The sequence below is a fragment of the Thalassophryne amazonica genome, chromosome 15 (assembly GCF_902500255.1).
Source record: "Thalassophryne amazonica chromosome 15, fThaAma1.1, whole genome shotgun sequence".
Taxonomy (NCBI): domain Eukaryota; kingdom Metazoa; phylum Chordata; class Actinopteri; order Batrachoidiformes; family Batrachoididae; genus Thalassophryne; species Thalassophryne amazonica.
The window spans coordinates 83,279,366-83,300,883 of NC_047117.1; the positions used below are offsets into that span (position 1 = coordinate 83,279,366).

Consider the following 21,518-nt stretch of genomic DNA (forward strand, 5'->3'; position numbering starts at 1 on the left):
GAAGCTATGGACCGAGTAGGGCAACATTTAGGGCACCAGATGCACAGAGGAGGCGGGCCCACGGAGCTTGTTTTGTTTGTGGCTCGATAGAGCACCACGTAAGAGACTGCCCCGAGCGGTTAAACACCAACGCCGCCCCTAGAGACTGGGTAGGGTGGGCCGAGACATTCACGTGGGACACACCCACATTGCTACACGACTCCCAGTTACGATCTTTTATGAGGAATCAACCCTGAAGGCCCCAGCACTGGTGGACACGGGCTCTGAGGGGAATCTGTTGGACAGCAGATGGGCCAGGGAGATAGGGCTCCCTCTGGTGGCGCTTACCTCGCCTGTGCAGGTTCGAGCACTAGATGGCTCCCTACTCCCTCCAATCACGCATAAGACACCACCTGTAACTCTGGTGGTGTCAGGAAATCACCGGGAGGTGATCGAGTTTTTGTGACTCCGGCCACCTCCCGTGTGATTTTAGGATTTCCCTGGATGTTGAAGCACAATCCCCGGATTGATTGGCCGTCCGGGGTAGTGGTTCAGTGGAGCGAAACCTGCCATCGGGTGTGTCTAGGTTCCTCGGTTCCTCCCGGCTCCCAGGCTAGGGAGGAGGTCAGAGTCCCGCCCAATCTGGGGACGGTGCCGGTGGAGTACCACACCTTGTCGACGTGTTCAGCAAGGATCTGGCTCTCACTCTTCCCCCCACCGCCCGTATGATTGTGCCATTGATTTGGTTCGGGCAGTGAGTTCCCGTCCATAGGCTGTACAACCTCTCACGGCCTGAGCGCGAATCAATGGAGACCTACATCCGGGACTCGTTAGCTGCCGGGTTGATCCGGAATTCCACCTCCCCGATGGGTGCAGGTTTCTTTTTTGTGGGTAAAAAAGACGGCGGACTTCGTCCATGCATTGATTATAGGGGACTGAACGAAATCACGGTTCGCAATCAATACACCGTTGCCCCTGTTGGTTCGGTGTTCACACCCTGCATGGAGCCCGAATTTTCACCAAGCTCGATCTTAGAAAGCGTATCACCTGGTTCGGATCCGGAAGGGAGATGAGTGGAAGACGGCATTCAACACCCCATTAGGTCACTTTGAGTACCTGGTCATGCCGTTCGGTCTCACAAACGCTCCCGCGACTTTCCAAGCGTTGGTTAACGTGTCTTGCGGGATTTCCTGCACCGGTTCGTCTTCGTATACCTAGACGATATACTCATCTTTTCTCCTCCGGACCCTGAGACCCATGTCAAGCATGTACGTCAGGTCCTGCAGCGGTTGTTGGAGAACCGGCTGTTTGTGAAGGCGAGAAGTGTGAGTTCCACCGCACGTCTTTGTCCTTCCTGGGGTTCATCATCTCCTCCAACTCCGTCGCTCCTGATACCGGCCAAGGTTGCGGCGGTGAGAGGCTGGCCCCAACCCACAAGCCGTAGGAAGTTGCAACAGTTCCTAGGCTTTGCTAATTTCTACAGGAGGTTCATTAAGGGCTATAGTCAGGTAGTTAGCCCCTGACAGCCCTGACCTCACCAAAAGTTCCCTTCACCTGGTCGGATCGTTGCGATGCCACGTTCAAGGAGTTGAAACGGCGCTTCTCGTCTGCACCCGTTCTGGTGCAGCCCGATCCTAGTCGCCAGTTACTGGTTGAAGTGGACGCCTCGGACTCAGGGATAGGCCGTGCTGTCCCGAGCGGGAAGACCGATAAGGTCCTTCACCCGTGTGCCTATTTTTTCCCGCAGGTTGACCCCAGCCGAACGGAACTATGACGTCGGCAATCGAGAGCTCCTTGCAGTGAAAGAGGCTCTTGAGGAGTGGAGACATCTGTTGGAGGGAATGTCCGTGTCATTCACGGTTTTCACTGACCACCGGAACCTGGAGTATATCAGGACCGCCAAGCGGCTGAATCCCAGGCAGCCCGCTGGTCACTGTTCTTCGGCCGTTTTGACTTCCGGATCACCTACCGTCCCGGACCAAAAATCAAGATGGATGCTTTGTCCCGGGTACATGAAGATGAAGTCAGACGGAGTCGTCGGATCCCCCGGATCCCATCATCCCGGAGTCACTATCGTGGCCGCCTCACCTGGGAGTGGAGAAGACCGTCCGGGAGGCCCTGACACGAGACCCGGACCCGGAACCGGACCGAAGAACAAACTCTACGTCCCACCAGAAGCTAGGGCTGCAGTCCTGGACTTCTGTCACGGTTCTAGCTCTCCTGTCATCCTGGGGTGCGAAGAACCGTGGCAGTCGTCCGGCGAACTTCTGGTGGGCGTCCCTGGAGGCCGACGGGGTTAATCCAGGCCTGTACCACAGCGCCAGGGGCAAGCTGACACACCGCAAGACCTCGGGTTTGCTACAGCCGCTGCCCGTGCCATCGCCCGGTCCCATCGGCCTGGATTTTGTCAGGGTCTTCCGCCGTCCCAGGGAAACACCGTCATTCTCACGATAGTGGACCGATTTCCAAGGCGGCCCACTTCGTGGCCCTCCCAAAGCTACCAACGGCCCAGGAGACAGGGACTCCTAGTCCACCCCACGTCGTCCGTCTGCATGGTATACCATCAGAATCGTCTTCTGATCGCGGCCCCAGTTCTCTCACAACGTTTGGAGGAGCTTCTGCCGGGAACTGGGGGCCACGGTCAGTCTCTCGTCGGGTATCACCCACAGACAATGGGCAAGCAGAACGGGCCAACCAAGAGATGGAGCAGACCCTACGTTGTGTGACAGCCGCGCACCCGACGGCCTGGAGTACCCACCTGGCCTGGATCGAGTACACCCACAACAGTCAAGTATCATCAGCCACCCCTCTCCCCTTTTGAGGTGTGCTTGGGGTATCAGCCCCCGTTGTTTCCGGTGGTTGAGGGAGAGGTCGGTGTGCCCTCGGTCCAGGCCCACCTACTACGTGCCGTCGGGTGTGCGTGCCGCCCGTTCTACTTTGTTGAAGGCCCGGACGAGGGCGAAGAACCATGCAGACCGGCGGCGGACCCCGGCTCCCACGTATTGTCCTGGGCAGGAAGTGTGGTTGTCCACCAAGGACATTCCCCTACAAGTGGACTCCCCAAAACTACAAGAACGATACATTGGTCCGTACAAGATTCTCAAGGTCATCAATCCCCGCCGCAGTGAGGCTTCAGCTTCCGGCCTCACTGCGGCTTCATCCAGTGTTCCACGTCTCCAGGATCAAACCTCATCACACCTCACCCCTCTGCACTCCGGGTCCGGCACCACCTCCTGCCCGGATCATCGACGGCGAGCCGGCTTGGACTGTGCGCCGGCTCCTCGACGTCCGACGGATGGGCCGGGGTTTTCAGTATCTGGTGGACTGGGAGGGGTACGGCCCGAAGAACGCTCCTGGGTGAAGAGGAGCTTCATCCTGGACCCGGCCCTCCTGGCCGACTTCTACCGGCGCCACCCGGACAAGCCTGGTCGTGCTCCAGGAGGCGCCCGTTGAGGGGGGGGGGTCCTGTTGTGTGGGCCGCTGAAGAGGAGGTACTGCTGGCCCACCACCACCAGAGGGCGCCCTGCCTGGAGTGTGGGCTCCAGGCACCGGAGGGCGCTGCCGCCTCACAGAAGCAGCCAGCGTGACAGCTGTCACCCATCACCTGAGACAGCTGATTCCAATCAACAGGGAGGTATATCAGCAGGACGGCATCTCCACCTCATTGCCGAGATATCGCCCTATCAAAGAGGTAACAATCTCCGCCCAAACGTGCTATTAATTACAGTTGTAATTCTTGTTGATTGTTTGTAGGATAGTTGACTACTGGACAACTCTTGGATAAGTACTCACCTTCCTACATTCCTTTATTGTTGTTGACGAGAGGTGGAGGTGGAATCTCCACCCTCCGTGTTGCTGGGTGCAGCCGCACCCACACCTGACTGTTTCTGTTCCTTGCCAGCAGTACCGGATCCGACGAGCGGAGGCAGTGGCCACCTGGGAGTTCGGGACTTGGCGGCTCCAGTATTCCCGGGGTTCGGTGGCAGAGGAAATCGGGTTGGTTCCGGTTCGACTTGGACAGACGTCTCCTATCGTCGAGCCTGCCCACACGACACCGTTGTAATTGGACTCAATTTCAATATTGTAATCGGCTGTGTTTGTTGTGCCTGTTTCACAACAGTAAAAACAGTGTTATTTGACTCCTCCATTGTCCGTTCATTTGCGCCCCCTGTTGTGGGTCCGTGTTCCAACACTTTCACAACAGCTGGTTCATTTTGGTGTATAATTTACGCCACCTCTCGACCTGGTGTATATTTTCAGCGCACCGTACGCCAAAGACCACATTGATAAATGCCAAGTAGCGCAGCCATTTTGGCGTACACCCCATACACACTCAAATATCGCCGTATGCAACGTTGATACATGAGGCCCAATGGGAGTAGTCAGACAGCATCAGATAATCGGGCCGTATAGTGTGAGAACATAAATCGTGCACTCTGAACTTTTACACCCTGCGGTTTTGTTGTACAGTTTGAGTTGGAGCAGAGTACAACGATTGAAAATATCGTACAGTGTCCATCTTTAGTCACACCACAGAACAGCTCAAAGTGAAATATTTACACTTCAATTTTTTGTTACAAAGGGCTCAATATCAATTTATTGTTAGCACCCCGAGGCCACAACAGCATTATGCACGTCTTCTTTTTATTATCGCCACAATGCAACATTTTGAATTTGACTGGCATGGTTGCTAACAGGCAGGTTCGTTAGAACATCAGACGATTAAAGCCACACCAACCTGTCTGACATTAATGACTGCAAACTGATTTATTATAGTGTGCATGTATTATGTATTTTTCTGTCGCCATTTCTCAAATTGTACCCCAACACTCAGGTTACCAGGGGATGAATGAATGAATGACATTTGCTATGACTGAATGAGCAAATAGGTGAAAGAGATTAAAATGAATAAATAAAAAGACTAGAGAAGCAGAGGCAGATTATAGGGGGAAGGTGACAGTGCAATCAAAGACTGAGTGCTGTTTGGAAGGACTTGGAGGTCGGCTGGGTTCTGCAGATAAAGAGGCTGTGTTCTGTGGAGCGTTAAACAACCAATATGACTTTGAGCTGCTTTGAAAAACAATACAAAACAGCCAAGTCACCGCTGCTGCAATAGGGTTGTAAAATACATTTGAGGTGCAGAAATTACCAAAACAACTCAACACTGAAGCTGAACGATGTTCTAGTTACCCGTTCGAAAATACACTGGGTTCAGTATGTTCTTTTGCATGTCACTTTATCTGAAAGAAGGATATATATTTAAAGCAGAAATTTTTGTGTGTCAACAGGGTGCGGCCTGGAAAAGACAGCATCGCTCTCAGCACAATGTCACTGAATAAATATATGTTTAAAATAAATAAAGAGCACTCCCTCAGGTGTCAACAAATAACTCTAACTGAGAACTGGTTCTTCAGGATACAGCACTTGGTACCAACACACCAGGTGCTGAATAGTGTCTGAATCCACCAAAAGAATGTATGATTAGAGAGAGGTTTTCTGAGTGAGAAAACACCTCAAACTAAAATTTTATTAAGGATGATGATAATTACGGGAACCTGACGTCATCATAATACAATGTTATCTAAGCCAGTGATTTTCAACCTTTTTTGAGCCGCGGCACCCTTTTTGTATTTACAAAATCCTGCGGCACACCACCAACCAAAATAATATTATAATGCTATTACCTCTGGTTTTGCGCAGAACCCAATTATCGCAATAGAAAATCGATACAGAAAACACCGCATTTCGAAAATCCTCAAGCATTTTGCGCTCTGATCTCAAGTAGGGCTGTCACGATTACGAATTTCTGGAGACGATTAATTGTCAGACAAATAATTGCGATTGACGAATATATTGTCTATTTTTTTTCTTTTTTTCCCTTCTTTATATTCTACTATTGTAGTATAATTACACAACTCTGTAAGAACGTTTGGCTTCTGTGAGTGGAGAAACTGGGAATGGTGCAACATTTTTATTTTTATCTTCATTTTACATACAGTCCCAACTTTTTCTGATTTGTGGTTGTTTCTGTTGCATTTCTGAAATTGTTTCTCCTCATCAGTCACGTTTTGTGCTTAAACACTGCATTAAGCTCAAGATTGAACAAATAAATACCTTTGGAAAATAACAGCTGTTAAAGTTCAGAGTTCTCACCTGCTTTTTGTGATCTGTGCGTCTGAACATTGGTTTTTTTTTTTTTTGTGGCTCAGCTTCATATTCTCATTTTTTAAATATGTTTGACCATTTATTTCATCTCATGATCTCATAAATTCAGCATACGACGCGCACATGGTGTGAACAGGACGGTAACGGCAGAATCACACCTTTAGAGAAAGTTCAGAGAGAAGTAAAGGCAGCTTCATGTTTCCGTTTTGTTAACGTTCACTTGGGTTAAAATCCTCTCTCTGCTCCGCGCTCGCTGTGCACTGAACCTGCATTCAGGAATCTCCCTCACCCACCCCCTCCCTCGCAGTCTGCAGCCTGTTAACTCCGCACGCGCGCACACACACAGGCACTGACACACACCAACAGCTCCGCATTTTAGACGGCTTTTGAAGGAGACGGCACTGTTTTAATCGGCTGTCAGCCTCCTTGTTATTGTCCCGCCTTAAGACGAGAGCGAGGCTGCAGCACGTTTGACATCAGATTCTGAGTCGTTTTATGCTTTATGGATAAAATAAATAATTCACGGTAATCGCAAATATGAAAAATAATCGCGAATATGAAAAATACCCACGGCACCCCTGACGATCGATCACGGCACCCTAGGGTGCCGCGGCACCCCGGTTGAGAATCACTGATCTAAGCAATGGCGATTGTATTTATAAACTGACCTCATTTTAGAAAGCACTGATATCTCAGTTACAGAAGAGAAGTAATAAGAACTGAATAGGCCTTGAGGCCCAGTAGGGCTGGTGCTTATCCCTGGGTTCTTTTGTGTGAAGCATTTGAGAGACTAGTCGGACTTCCCCTGGATGGGATGCCAGTCTGATGCAGCAAACGTACTTAGGTAAGGTCGGTATCCATTTACAGCTGGGTGGACCGAGATAGTGCTAATAGAATGTCTTGTCCAAGGACACAGACGGTCTACGTATTAGAGCTGAAACAACGAATTGAGTTAATCGATTAAAATTGATTATTAAAATAGTTGTCAACTTATTTAGTCATTGATTAGTTGCTAAATAACTTTGTTTTACCGCAAATGTTTCGTTTCTTCCATATAATCAACCGAGCTTTGGTAAGAATGAAGAAGTGCTTCGAGCTGCTGCTTCGTTGGTTTCATTTGTTTTATTTTGCTTTATCTTAATTTTTCCTCACTAAAACCCCAAAGAGCATATGTCTGTGAGGAATATTTACCTTTTTTATGTTAAACTGACCTGTTATGGTCTTCTGAAACAGTTGATAGATGTACGAGGTCTCTTAGATAATAAACCGACCCTTTTATTTTTTTTTTTTAACTATATGGATTTGAATGACATGCGATTACACCAATCATGCTTGAACCCTCGTGCGCATGCGTGAGTTTTTTCACGCGTGTCGGTGACGTCATTTCCCTGTGGGCAGGCCTTGAGTGAGATGTGGTCCCGCCCTCTCGGCTGAATTCCTTTGTTTCACACGCTGCTCGAGACGGCGCGCGTTGCTTTATCAAAATTTTTCTGGACCTGTGAGGAATATCCGAGTGGACACTATTCGAGAAATTAAGATGGTTTTCTGTGAAAAGTTTAATGGCTGATGAGAGATTATGGGGTGTTTCTGTCGGTGTAAGGACTTCCCACGGAGCGGGACGTCCTGCAGCGCTTCCAGGCGCTGTCGTCGGCCTGTTTCGAGCTTAAAACATCCTAATTTAAGGCTTAATTCACCCAGGACATCGTGAGAGAACAGAGAAGATTCAGAAGAGGCCGGCATGAGGAATTTATGCGGACATTCCACTGTTTAAGGACATTTTTTTAATGAAAGACGTACGCGCAAATTCGCGAGTCGTTTCCCTGACGACTCGGCAAATCTGTGTGCGCCGCGACAGGAAAAACACCTCCGTGTTGAAAACCATTTGTAGAATTCAGGCGGCTTTTAATGGCTTTCAACAAGTGAGTAACTGAGAAATTGTTTAACAGCTTGGGCATGTTCCAACTTGCCCGTTAAGATTTCCAACGGAGGTGTTTTTCCTGCCGCGACCCCCCGCGGTCGGGTCCAGCCCGACATGCGACTCTGCCCGCACGTTCTTTCATTACAAAATGACCGTTAACAATGGAATGTCCGAATAAACTCCTCATGCCGACTTCTTCTGAAAGTTCTCTGTTCTCTGACGACTTACTGCGTCAACAGAGCCTGAAATGTGGAAGTTTTCAACTTGAAACGGCGAGACGCTGCCGCCTCAAAGCGCAGATCGCCGTCAGGCGCCGTGGACCGTCCTTAAAGCGATACTACTACAGAGGAATGGTCTATTTGAAGAGTTTCAGTCAGGTTTTAGAATTCATCATAGTACAGAAACAGCATTAGTGAAGGTTACAAATGATCTTCTTATGGCTTCGGACAGTGGACTTATCTCTGTGCTTGTTCTGTTGGAACTCAGTGCTGCTTTTGATACTGTTGACCATAAAATTTTATTACAGAGATTAGAGCATGTCATAGGTATTAAAGGCACTGCGCTGCGGTGGTTTGAATCATATTTGTCTAATAGATTACAGTTTGTTCATGTAAATGGGGAATCTTCTTCACAGACTAAAGTTAATTATGGAGTTCCACAAGGTTCTGTGCTAGGACCAATTTTATTCACTTTATACATGCTTCCCTTAGGCAGTATTATTAGACGGTATTGCAATTTTCATTGTTACGCAGATGATACCCAGCTTTATCTATCCATGAAGCCAGAGGATACACACCAATTAGCTAAACTGCAGGATTGTCCTACAGACATAAAGACATGGATGACCTCTAATTTCCTGCTTTTAAACTCAGATAAAACTGAAGTTATTGTACTTGGCCCCACAAATCTTAGAAGCATGGTGTCTAACCAGATCGTTACTCTGGATGGCATTTCCCTGATCTCTAGTAATACTGTGAGAAATCTTGGAGTCATTTTTGATCAGGATATGTCATTCAAAGCGCATATTAAACAAATATGTAGGACTACCTTTTTGCATTTACGCAATATCTCTAAAATCAGAAAGGTCTTGTCTCAGAGTGATGCTGAAAAACTAATTTATGCACTTATTTCCTCTAGGCTGGACTATTGTAATTCATTATTATCAGGTTGTCCTAAAAGTTCCCTAAAAAGCCTTCAGTTGGTTCAGAATGCTGCAGCTAGAGTACTGACGGGGACTAGCAGGAGAGAGCATATCTCACCCGTGTTGGCCTCTCTTCATTGGCTTCCTGTTAATTCTAGAATAGAATTTAAAATTCTTCTTCTTACTTATAAGGTTTTGAATAATCAGGTCCCATCTTATCTTAGGGACCTCGTAGTACCATATTACCCCATTAGAGCGCTTCGCTCTCAGACTGCGGGCTTACTTGTAGTTCCTAGGGTTTGTAAGAGTAGAATGGGAGGCAGAGCCTTCAGCTTTCAGGCTCCTCTCCTGTGGAACCAGCTCCCAATTCAGATCAGGGAGACAGATACCCTCTCTACTTTTAAGATTAGGCTTAAAACTTTCCTTTTCGCTAAGGCTTATAGTTAGGGCTGGATCGGGTGACCCTGGACCATCCCTTGGTTATGCTGCTTTAGACGTAGACTGTGGGGGGTTCCCATGATGCACTGTTTCTTTCTCTTTTTGCTCCGTATGCATCACTCTGCATTTAATCATTAGTGATCGATCTCTGCCCCCCTTCACGGCATGTCTTTTTCCTGGTTCTTTCCCTCAGCCCCAACCAGTCTCAGCAGAAGACTGGCCCTCCCTGAGCCTGGTTCTGCTGGAGGTTTCTTCCTGTTAAAAGGGAGTTTTTCCTTCCCACTGTGGCCAAGTGCTTGCTCATAGGGGGTCGTTTTGACCGTTGGGGTTTTTCATAATTATTGTATGGCCTTGCCTTACAATATGGAGCGCCTTGGGGCAACTGTTTGTTGTGATTTGGCGCTATATAAGAAAAAAGTTGATTGATTGATTGACTACCAGACCAAAATCTCTCATCAGCCGTTAAAATTTTTACCGAAAACCAGCTGAATTTATTGAATGGTGTCCACTCAGTTGTGCCTTACAGTTTTGAAAAAATTTTATCAAACAAAGCAACAGTCTCTGAGCCATTCCTAAACAACGAAAAAAATCGACGAGCGGTGGACGACTCCTCACTCAAAGCCTGCCCACACGCGAATGACGTAACCGACAGGCGTGAAAAAACTCTCGCATGCCCACGAGGGTTCAAGCATGTCTGATGTAATCACACGTGATTCAAATCCATATGGTTTTTGAAAAAATATTAAGGTCGGATACTTTTCTAATAGACCTCGTATTTTATGCTAATGCCTATGTCTATGGCATTTTCAATGTTAAAGTTAGCATTAAGTTGCTGGCATTTCAGCATGTTTGTGCATTTGTTTTCTGTATAATAATTAATGGCTCAGCGTTTGTTGTCGTAAAAGAGTCAAATGTATTACAAATTCTAATATTATTTATTTATATTAATAATAATAATAGCAACAATAATAATAGTATAATAACTAATAATGCTACAATACAATTTTAGAGAAAGAGACATGAGTCACGTGTGTCATTGTGAAATGACCACATAATTTACAAGTTATACAGAGAATGTTGCACATATAATGAGTCAGGCTACATTTTTATTTAGATTTTATGGTTAACTGGTTATGCTAATTGCAGCAACAAAAATACCTCGTTTTTCACCATATATTTATAACATTTATATGTTTCAATGTTGTTTTTTCGTCCCCACGGAGCGGGACGTCCTGCAGCGCTTCCAGGCGCTGTCGTCGGCCTGTTCGAGCTTAAAACATCCTAATTTAAGGCTTAATTCACCCAGGACATCGTGAGAGAACAGAGAAGATTCAGAAGAGGCCGGCATGAGGAATTTATGCGGACATTCCACTGTTTAAGGACATTTTTTAATGAAAGACGTACGCGCAAATTCGCCGAGTCGTTTCCGTGACGACTCGGCAAATCTGTGTGCGCCGCGACAGGAAAAACACCTCCGTGTTGAAAACCATTGTAGAATTCAGGCGGCTTTTAATGGCTTTCAACAAGTGAGTAACTGAGAAATTGTTTAACAGCTTGGGCATGTTCCAACTGCCCGTTAAGATTTCCAACGGAGGTGTTTTTCCTGCCGCGACCCCCCCCGCGGTCGGGTCCAGCCCGACATGCGACTCTGCCCGCACGTTCTTTCATTACAAATGACCATTAACAATGGAATGTCCGAATAAACTCCTCATGCCGACTTCTTCTGAAAGTTCTCTGTTCTCTGACGACTACTGCGTCAACAGAGCCTGAAATGTGGAAGTTTCAACTTGAAACGGCGAGACGCTGCCGCCTCAAAGCGCAGATCGCCTCAAAGCGCAGATCGCCGTCAGGCGCCGTGGACCGTCCTTAAAGCGACACTACTACAGAGGAATGGTCTATTTGAAGAGTTCAGTCAGGGTTTTAGAATTCATCATAATACAGAAACAGCATTAGTGAAGGTTACAAATGATCTTCTTATGGCTTCGGACAGTGGACTTATCTCTGTGCTTGTTCTGTTGGACCTCAGTGCTGCTTTTGATACTGTTGACCATAAAATTTTATTACAGAGATTAGAGCATGTCATAGGTATTAAAGGCACTGCGCTGCGGTGGTTTGAATCATATTTGTCTAATAGATTACAATTTGTTCATGTAAATGGGGAATCTTCTTCACAGACTAAAGTTAATTATGGAGTTCCACAAGGTTCTGTGCTAGGACCATTTTATTCACTTTATACATGCTTCCCTTAGGCAGTATTATTAGACGGTATTGCTTAAATTTTCATTGTTACGCAGATGATACCCAGCTTTATCTATCCATGAAGCCAGAGGATACACACCAATTAGCTAAACTGCAGGATTGTCTTACAGACATAAAGACATGGATGACCTCTAATTTCCTGCTTTTAAACTCAGATAAAACTGAAGTTATTGTACTTGGCCCCACAAATCTTAGAAGCATGGTGTCTAACCAGATCGTTACTCTGGATGGCATTTCCCTGATCTCTAGTAATACTGTGAGAAATCTTGGAGTCATTTTTGATCAGGATATGTCATTCAAAGCGCATATTAAACAAATATGTAGGACTGCCTTTTGCATTTACGCAATATCTCTAAAATCAGAAAGGTCTTGTCTCAGAGTGATGCTGAAAAACTAATTCATGCACTTATTTCCTCTAGGCTGGACTATTGTAATTCATTATTATCAGGTTGTCCTAAAAGTTCCCTAAAAAAGCCTTCAGTTGGTTCAGAATGCTGCAGCTAGAGTACTGACGGGGACTAGCAGGAGAGAGCATATCTCACCCGTGTTGGCCTCTCTTCATTGGCTTCCCTGTTAATTCTAGAATAGAATTAAAAATTTTTCTTCTTACTTATAAGGTTTTGAATAATCAGGTCCCATCTTATCTTAGGGACCTCGTAGTACATATTACCCCATTAGAGCGCTTCGCTCTCAGACTGCGGGCTTACTTGTAGTTCCTAGGGTTTGTAAGAGTAGAATGGGAGGCAGAGCCTTCAGCTTTCAGGCTCCTCTCCTGTGGAACCAGCTCCCAATTCAGATCAGGGAGACAGATACCCTCTCTACTTTTAAGATTAGGCTTAAAACTTTCCTTTTCACTAAGGCTTATAGTTAGGGCTGGATCGGGTGACCCTGGACCATCCCTTGGTTATGCTGCTTTAGACGTAGGACTGTGGGGGGGTTCCCATGATGCAACCGTTTCTTTCTCTTTTTGCTCCGTATGCATCACTCTGCATTTAATCATTAGTGATCGATCTCTGCCCCCCTTCACGGCATGTCTTTTTCCTGGTTCTTTCCCTCAGCCCCAACCAGTCTCAGCAGAAGACTGCCCCCTCCCTGAGCCTGGTTCTGCTGGAGGTTGCTTTCTTCCTGTTTAAAAGGGAGTTTTTCCTTCCCACTGTGGCCAAGGCTTGCTCATAGGGGTCGTTTGACCGTTGGGGTTTTCATAATTATTGTATGGCCTTGCCTTACAATATGGAGCGCCTTGGGGCAACTGTTTGTTGTGATTTGGCGCTATATAAGAAAAAAAGTTGATTGATTGATTGACTACCAGACCAAAATCTCTCATCAGCCGTTAAAATTTTTACCGAAAACCAGCTGAATTTATTGAATGGTGTCCACTCAGTTGTGCCTTACAGTTTTGAAAAAATTTTATCAAACAAAGCAACAGTCTCTGAGCCATTCCTAAACAATGAAAAAAATCGACGAGCGGGGTGGACGACTCCTCACTCAAAGCCTGCCCACACGCGAATGACGTAACCGACAGGCGTGAAAAAACTCTCGCATGCCCACGAGGGTTCAAGCATGTCTGATGTAATCACACGTGATTCAAATCCATATGGTTTTTGAAAAAATATTAAGGTCGGATACTTTTCTAATAGACCTCGTATTTTATGCTAATGCCTATGTCTATGGCATTTTCAATGTTAAAGTTAGCATTAAGTTGCTGGCATTTCAGCATGTTTGTGCATTTGTTTTCTGTATAATAATTAATGGCTCAGCGTTTGTTGTCGTAAAAGAGTCAAATGTATTACAAATTCTAATATTTATTTATTTATATATTAATAATAATAATAATAGCAAACAATAATAATAGTAATAATAACTAATAATGCTACAATACAATTTTAGAGAAAGAGACATGAGTCACGTGTGTCATTGTGAAATGACCACATAATTTACAAGTTATACAGAGAATGTTGCACATATAATGAGTCAGGCTACATTTTTTATTTAGATTTTATGGTTAACTGGTTATGCTAATTGCAGCAACAAAAATACCTCGTTTTTCACCATATATTTTATAACATTTATATGTTTCAATGTTGTTTTATGGCAACTCAGCACTTTGATAAAGCATTGCATTTGAAATAATTATTTTTGTTCTTTATTATAAACTGATTTATTCTTTATTATTTTATATTTCAACAGCCAAGGGACATTTGACGATTTGTTGATTTTCAAGTATTTTAAGTTTTCAAATAATGTTCTGTTGTTAAATAAAGTGAGGAAGGGAGAGAAAAATTGTTTCCCTGGCACATTTTTAAAAATTCCCCGCTAATTCCGATGAATCGTGACGAAACCCCATCAGATTCATTGATGATCCAAATAATCGTTTGTTGCAGCCCTACTACGTACTGGTACCCCAACTCCTATCCCACTGAGTTACCTGCTCTGCATAACAGAGCTGTTGCACCTGCATCAACCCAAGTCACTTTCTCCTTACTTATCATTTTCAGTCACTTGCAATTCCTCAAGAAAACTGAAGGCATCAAAAAACATCTCCAGATCCAGAAACATGGGTATTTTGGCTATCTCACAATACTGCTACTGTGTTCACAGAGAGTTCTGTCTTTACAAATTTGATGCAAAAAAAAAAAACCAAACAAACAAACAAACAACCAAAAAACCCTTTTATGAATGTAGTAAAAAAAAAAAAAGCTTTATCACAGAATTCACCATTGTGTACCAAAGTAACTAATTCCAACTTGGCTTCATTATGGTTAGCTAATTAGCAGCTGTATGGCATGAGCATATAAAAGGCATGCTATATAAAATTAAACATATAGTTCTTTAGCTCTCATATAGTTACTACTATATGAGAGAGGAACTAGTACTGATCTGTCATGTAGCGTTACCTGATAGGTCGACCAAACACCTTTGTGTTCTCTTCGCAGCGCCTCAAGCCTTCTTCGTATATAGACAGCACCTAAAAATCAAACATGTACTCAGCAGCAGCATAAAGGAGTAACTGTGAACACATTTCAAACATTTGATTAACACATAACCAGTGCTTGACAGAGAGTACGACGTGATAACAAAGTAAGAAGTCACGTTCTTTACATACTCATGGTGCACTTTCCGATATACTAAAAGGCACCTGTCAGAACATTCCACACACAGGCGCACAAGCCTTACATGCATTGAGACTGTGGTACATACATGTCTGAGAAGAGACTCTTCTCCAAGAGCACGAACAAGTCCTTTGGTGTCCATGTGGCCCAGTCTCAAGATGTAATAACGGACGACCGTCTACAAGAAAAAAAAAATGCCATCACTGAACACGTTATACACTTTTCCAAGGCTGTACCGTTTAAACGACAGGTTGCTCCGTTGACTCTCTATGCTGTAGGTCACAATAGGTGACTATGCATATACAGTGGTCCCTCGCTATAACGTGGTCTTGCAGTTTCGCGGATTTTTTTTTAGTCCAATTTTGCATGCTTTTTTTTTTACAGCGCATTGTGTTCTGCGTCCTCATCAAGCAGGCAGTCGCGGCACCGCGAAGGGAGAGCACGCGCATTGTGTTCTGCGTGTCTGTTTATAAGAATGTCTCACCCAGAAAAAAAAGAGCACCAACAACTACCCATAACTGTGTTCTTCACTCAGAAAAAGACACCTGCACCGAGGTGTGACTCAGTGGAAAAAGGCACAACAGCGGCGCGGCGACAGGATGAAGAGGCACGATCAGAGGACCTGTGAAATACTGGTCAGTCACTATTAATAATTTCTTATGTGTCCAACCTCGTAGGTTGATCGCTAAAATTAAATTTGTTACTTCTAAAAGCCATCATAATTATTTGTAGGAAAACATTCTATTTTTATTTCTGAACTTTGAGAGTGTTTACACACGAGAGAAAAGTGAGAATATGTTAATGCCTGTTGAGAAAAGTGTATAATCAGAATCAGAATAAGTTTATTGCCATTGCCAGTGAATAGGATTCACAGACTAGGAATTTGCTTCGGTACAATGGTGCAACATTAAGAAGAGATAAAATGCTAAGATAAAAATATAACATATGTGTCAAAATAAGATAAAATATAAGATAAAAAAAAAGAAATATGAAATATGAAAGGCTGTGTGCAACAGAAAAACAGAAAAAACAGTGCAGTGGGAGGAGTGCAATTAAAAACCAAAGTACATTGTCTAAAGTGACCCGTGATAAAATGAGAAAGTGACAGAGTTAAGCTTAAGGTGACTGAGTTATGAGGTGTTCATGAGTCTAACGGCAGAGGGGAAGAAACTGTTCTTATGGCGGGAGGTTCTGGTCCGGATGGACCGTAGCCTCCTGCCCGAGGGGAGTGGTTTGAATATAAAGCGTGTAAAGTATAAAGTGTGTAGTGAGGGGTTTTACAGCCTTAAAACGTCTATAATAATTGTAAAAAATAACGCTGACTACTTCGCGGATTTTGCTTATTGCGGGTTATTTTTAGAACGTAACTCCCGCGATAAATGAGGGACCACTGTAAAGTAAAAACACAAGATTAACTGCACTGTGGAGAGAGGAAAAAAGAAAACAGAAGAGCATTTAGGATACTGTTTAAATGATCCGACAAACACGCCCTGCATTAAATAAGGGATCCACTTCACAGACCACAGTGCATGAACTATTTGTGCAAACAAAGAGGAACAAAAACTTATCCTCATGTTTAATTCACTCGCATTGCTAAAATGGCTTTGGCTTGCTTGAAACACGCTAGATCGTGTGTTTGGTGTGTGTAATTTGAGCGTGCAAGTAACTGGAGAACCAAGTCCTTCCTCCAGCTCACAGAACAGTAGGGTCCAGCTGTCAGGTGGTTTGCATTAATCATATGAGCAGTGGCACGTCTGTTCCTGTTCATCTGAGCCTACCTCTATCGTGGTGGTGCCAGCCCCCGGTGTAGTAGTCCTGGAGGACCTGTGGTGCGGTCCAGTCTCCAACAGGTAGTCCACCTGGTGCTGCTTCCTCCAGGTCAGTGATTGGCACAGGGGTCTCCCGAGCCTTATCTATGTTGAAGTCCCTGGCACGTAAGAAGCGCAGGATGTGCTCATCCTTTGGGATCTAGATTATAAGCAGATGACATTAGAGGGAAGTTCATATGTTAATAATGTAATAGAGCAATGTAAAAATGTAAAGCTAGTTACCAGTTTCCCCAAACACACCGTCAACAGCCATGCAATTCAAAATAAATTTAACATTTACAGGCAGAGGAAGTTTGAAAGTACTTTTGGATGACGTACCTCAAAATGAACAGTTTTATGTCAATATTACAAACAGTAATATTACCTTTACCTTTGTGTGTTTCCTGCAGCCATTTGCGAAGTCTGATTAGACAGCTCTCCTGCAAGGGGGTGAGGTCTCCAAGGTAACGTTTGATATAATCCTGCATCCAGTTTGTCTGTACCAAACAAATATAACACCCAAAGGTAATCATTATGTCAAGCATAACTGTAACTGAAACTAAATCTAACTAATCTTCTCTGTCAGTTGTTGAAGGTGATTATTCAGTTGGCAAAGGTGTGTGCTCTGTACTTACTCTTCCAATTTTACTCTTATTGTAGGGTTTTTTTTTTCCTTTCTTTTTTTTTTTCTTTCTCATTTGCTACTTTGTTTTACTAGAAACATACTGAAGAACAGGCACCGTGTGCGGGTACAGACCTTCAGGTGTCCCAGCCAGCAAGTCTCCTAAACTATCTGCCAGAAGCACGCTGTTCTCCTGCTTGACATCCTGAATGGCGCTGTCCTTGACACTGGCAGGCAGCGGGATAGAAATGGCCGGAGTGACTGAGAGTTTTGGGAAGGTTAGCCGGGCTGATGGGGAGGCTGGTTGGCTGGCTGGGAGTAAAGGGAACAGAAGAAGGAGTCCAGCGTGGCACGTGAGTAATGCCCTCATCTTCAAGTTCCTTCAGGTAGAACTCAATGATCTCCTTTCCCTGGAAGCGACAATTATGACAACAAGTCAAATGGACGTTTTCCCAACACCAGCAGAAGAGGTCATGAATGCACAGAACTGTCACAGACTGTTTTAGTAACACTATAAGTAAATCAGAAAAGAGGAAATGTCGAGGTGTGGCATTCTGGACTTGGAAAGATGAAGCCATGATGCATATTGTATCTTGCTTTTTGCATTACTTACAGTAGTGTTCAGAATAATAGTAGTGCTATGTGAACTAAAAAGATTAATCCAGGTTTTGAGCATATTTCTTATTGTTACATTTGAAACAAGGGTACCAGTAGATTCAGTAGATTCTCACAAATCCAACAAGACCAAGCATTCATGATATGCACACTCTTTGGGCTATGAGTAAAAAAAGTAGAAAAGGGGGTGTTCACAATAATAGTAGTGTGGCATTCAGTCAGTGAGTTCGTCAGTTTTGTGGAACAAACAGGTGTGAATCAGGTGTCCCCTATTTAAGGATGAAGCCCAGCACCTGTTGAACATGCTTTTCTCTTTGAAAGCCTGAGGAAAATGGGACATTCAAGACATTGTTCAGAAGAACAGCGTAGTTTGATTAAAAAGTTAATTGGAGAGGGGAAAACTTATACGCAGGTGCAAAAAATTATAGGCTGTTCATCTACAATGATCTCCAATGCTTTAAAATGGAAAAAAAAAAAAAAAAAAACAGAGACGCATGGAAGAAAATGGAAAACAACCATCAAAATGGATAGAAGAATAACCAGAATGGCAAAGGCTCACCATTGATCAGCTCCAGGATGATCAAAGGACAGTTTGGAGTTACCTGTAAGTGCTGTGACAGTTAGAAGACGCCTGTGTGAAGCTAATTTATTTGCAAGAATCCCCCGCAAAGTCCCTCTGTTAAATAAAAAGACGTGCAGAAGAGGTTACAATTTGCCAAAGAACACATCAACTGGCCTAAAGAGAAATGGAGGAATATTTTGTGGACTGATGAGAGTAAAATTGTTGTTTTTGGGTCCAAGGGCTGCAGACAGTTTGTGAGACGACCCCCAAACTCTGAATTCAAGCCACAGTTCACAGTGAAGACAGTGAAGCATGGTGGTGCAGCATCATGATATGGGCATGTTTCTCCTACTATGGTGTTGGGCCTATATATCGCATACCAGGTATCATGGATCAGTTTGGATATGTCAAAATACTTGAAGAGGACATGTTGCCTTATGCTGAAGAGGACATGCCCTTGAAATGGGTGTTTCAACAAGACAATGACCCCAAGCACACTAGGAACCAAGCAAAATCTTGGTTCCAACCAACAAAATTAATGCCTCGCAGATGTGAAGAAATCATGAAAAACTGTGGTTATACAACTAAATACTAGTTTAGTAATTCACAGGATTGCTAAAAAAAGCAGCTTGAACATAATAGTTTTGAATTTGTAGCATCAACAGCAGATGCTACTATTATTGTGAACACCCCCTTTTCTACTTTTTTTTTTTTTTTACTAATAGCCCAATTTCATAGCCTTAAGAGTGTGCATATCATGAATGCTTGGTCTTGTTCGATTGTGAGAATCTACTCAATCTACTGGTACCTTGTTTCCCATGTACAATAAGAAATGTACTCAAAACCTGGATTAATCTTTTTAGTCACATAGCACTACTATTATTCTGAACACTACTGTAAGTACTGTACATGCATTTCATATGACACAAATGACAATGAGTACAATGGTAAGAATACTTGCATGAACTGAAAGATGGAATGTACAATTCTAACAAGGCATCAACACCCACTGCAGTGATTCTGTCCAATCCTGCATTTAAAGCCCAATTATACTGTTACAGCAAAAAATGACTCATGATTCAGCAACTTTTTGAACACCGAGCCTGTTTGTTGCACAGAACACATCGAGTCAGTTCATGCATAAAGCCCGCATTATGCTGAATGTGAGAAGGAAGCGATGAGTAGTTGGAAAATATGCTGTTCTTTTGTCTTGAAGTTGTCCATGCATCTGCGCGTACACACATACAGGAAAAAATGTGTGCACGTCTGTTGGACAAATGCTGGAGTGTTTAAAATACTGCAGGAATTTCAGTGTGTGATTTTGTGTAATACCACATACATACCTTTTTTATACTGCTGGCATACTGCTTCATGGCAATCTTTTCCACTGTGCTCTCAAAGCCAAAGAAGGACTTGATGTCCAGGCTGGCAGTCTGCTCAAAACATGTCCAGTCCTCATTGTCTGGGTGGACCTGTACACATACACACAGAAACAAACAAACAAAAAATTCTCTATATACTGTACACACATTCAGGAAAAAGATGGCCATGTTTCTATAGCAACCCCACACCCGGTGTCAGAAGTTGATGACGCACACAGAGCAATTTTCACGCTGTGCACTATGAGTGGGAGTACGTGTCAGCCTGTCCACATCAAAATCTGCCAGCCGTTTACACACAAACAGTTTGACGCAGAAAAGCACAACTCACAAACACACAAGGGCTTAATGCCAGTGTGCGGTTACATTAATTAGACTGTCACCTTAGGACAAAATGTAGCACAATTGTCTTCTATTTAATGATCAGCATATTCTGCAGAACAGCAGGGGTTATAGCTGAATTTAAAAAAAAAGTTTAATTATTGTTCATGTTTCCTTTATAAATCTTTTTATAGGGCGTTATATCCACATGATGGAAGTGAGGTCAGCACTGTTTGGATGAGGATGACCGACTGTCTACAGCTGCGGCAGGACCAGCTTAGGCACAAAAATATAGGTCTTCACATCAGTCTGGTAGTCTTCAATCTGGTAGAAGACGAGTGTTTGAGAGACATGTTACAAAAATAAGAGACACTTCACAACATGGAAGACAGCATGATCCAAAACACACAAGGACTTCAAGTCCAGCTAGCAGAGACTAACCACCAGGCCCTGCGCAAGAAACAAGGAGCTGGCCTGAAAGGGACGGCTGAACCCAGAGAACTGGCCAAAAAGTGTAGCTCCAAACCTGATGGATGGGCTTGTGCCGGGTGACAGTGATCGAAAATTACTGACACTGACTGAAGAAAGAGAAGGAACAGGTGGAGCATGGACCAGTGAGACTAAGGGGAGGGAGAGCGGGAGGATCGTGCTTTAATTTAACCATGTGTTCCTCTCAGTCTGTGCCGTGTGAGTAAACCTGCTGCAAGCCTTCCTGCGACTGTGAGGCAGTCAGAGTCCGTGGACATTTTTAAGTCAAGACTGAAAACCCATTTTTATTCTCTTTCTTATGAATATTTTTTATTTTTTAATCTGTTTTATTCTTTTACTTCTGTTTTTAATTATGTATTTGAATTTTTTAAAATTAATTTTTAATTATTTATTTAAATTTTATGTTGAATTGTTTCATGGAAGGCGCCTTGAGACGGCTTTTGCTGTGACTTGGCGCATTATAAGCTAATTCAATTGAAACTGAATTGAATTGAAATTGAAATAATTTTGATTCCTGTTACAGGAGCATCAAACTGGTCAATATCTGGGTTTTCATTACAGAGTTGTGCAAAGGTTTAACGATGTTTTCAGAATGTCAACAAAGCAGAAGGGCAAAATGACAGCGTTTCTGTTAACTAATGGCAAGCGACTGCTGATTTCTGTGTTGTCATGATAACTGTCATTCTAGCAAGGCTCTCACGAGAACTGTAAA

General features: G+C 43.9%; 1 protein-coding gene across 1 annotated transcript in view; it reads right to left on the minus strand.

Annotated features, from left to right (window-relative positions):
* The window catches only part of si:dkey-237i9.1 (SEC14-like protein 1), a 90,419-nt gene that overhangs the window by 33,821 nt on the left and 35,080 nt on the right, over nucleotides 1–21,518 (minus strand). Inside the window, exon 5 of the mRNA XM_034187416.1 lies at nucleotides 19,961–20,089. Coding sequence (XP_034043307.1) covers nucleotides 19,961–20,089 — 129 coding nt within the window. The remainder of the gene's footprint in view (nucleotides 1–19,960; nucleotides 20,090–21,518) is intronic.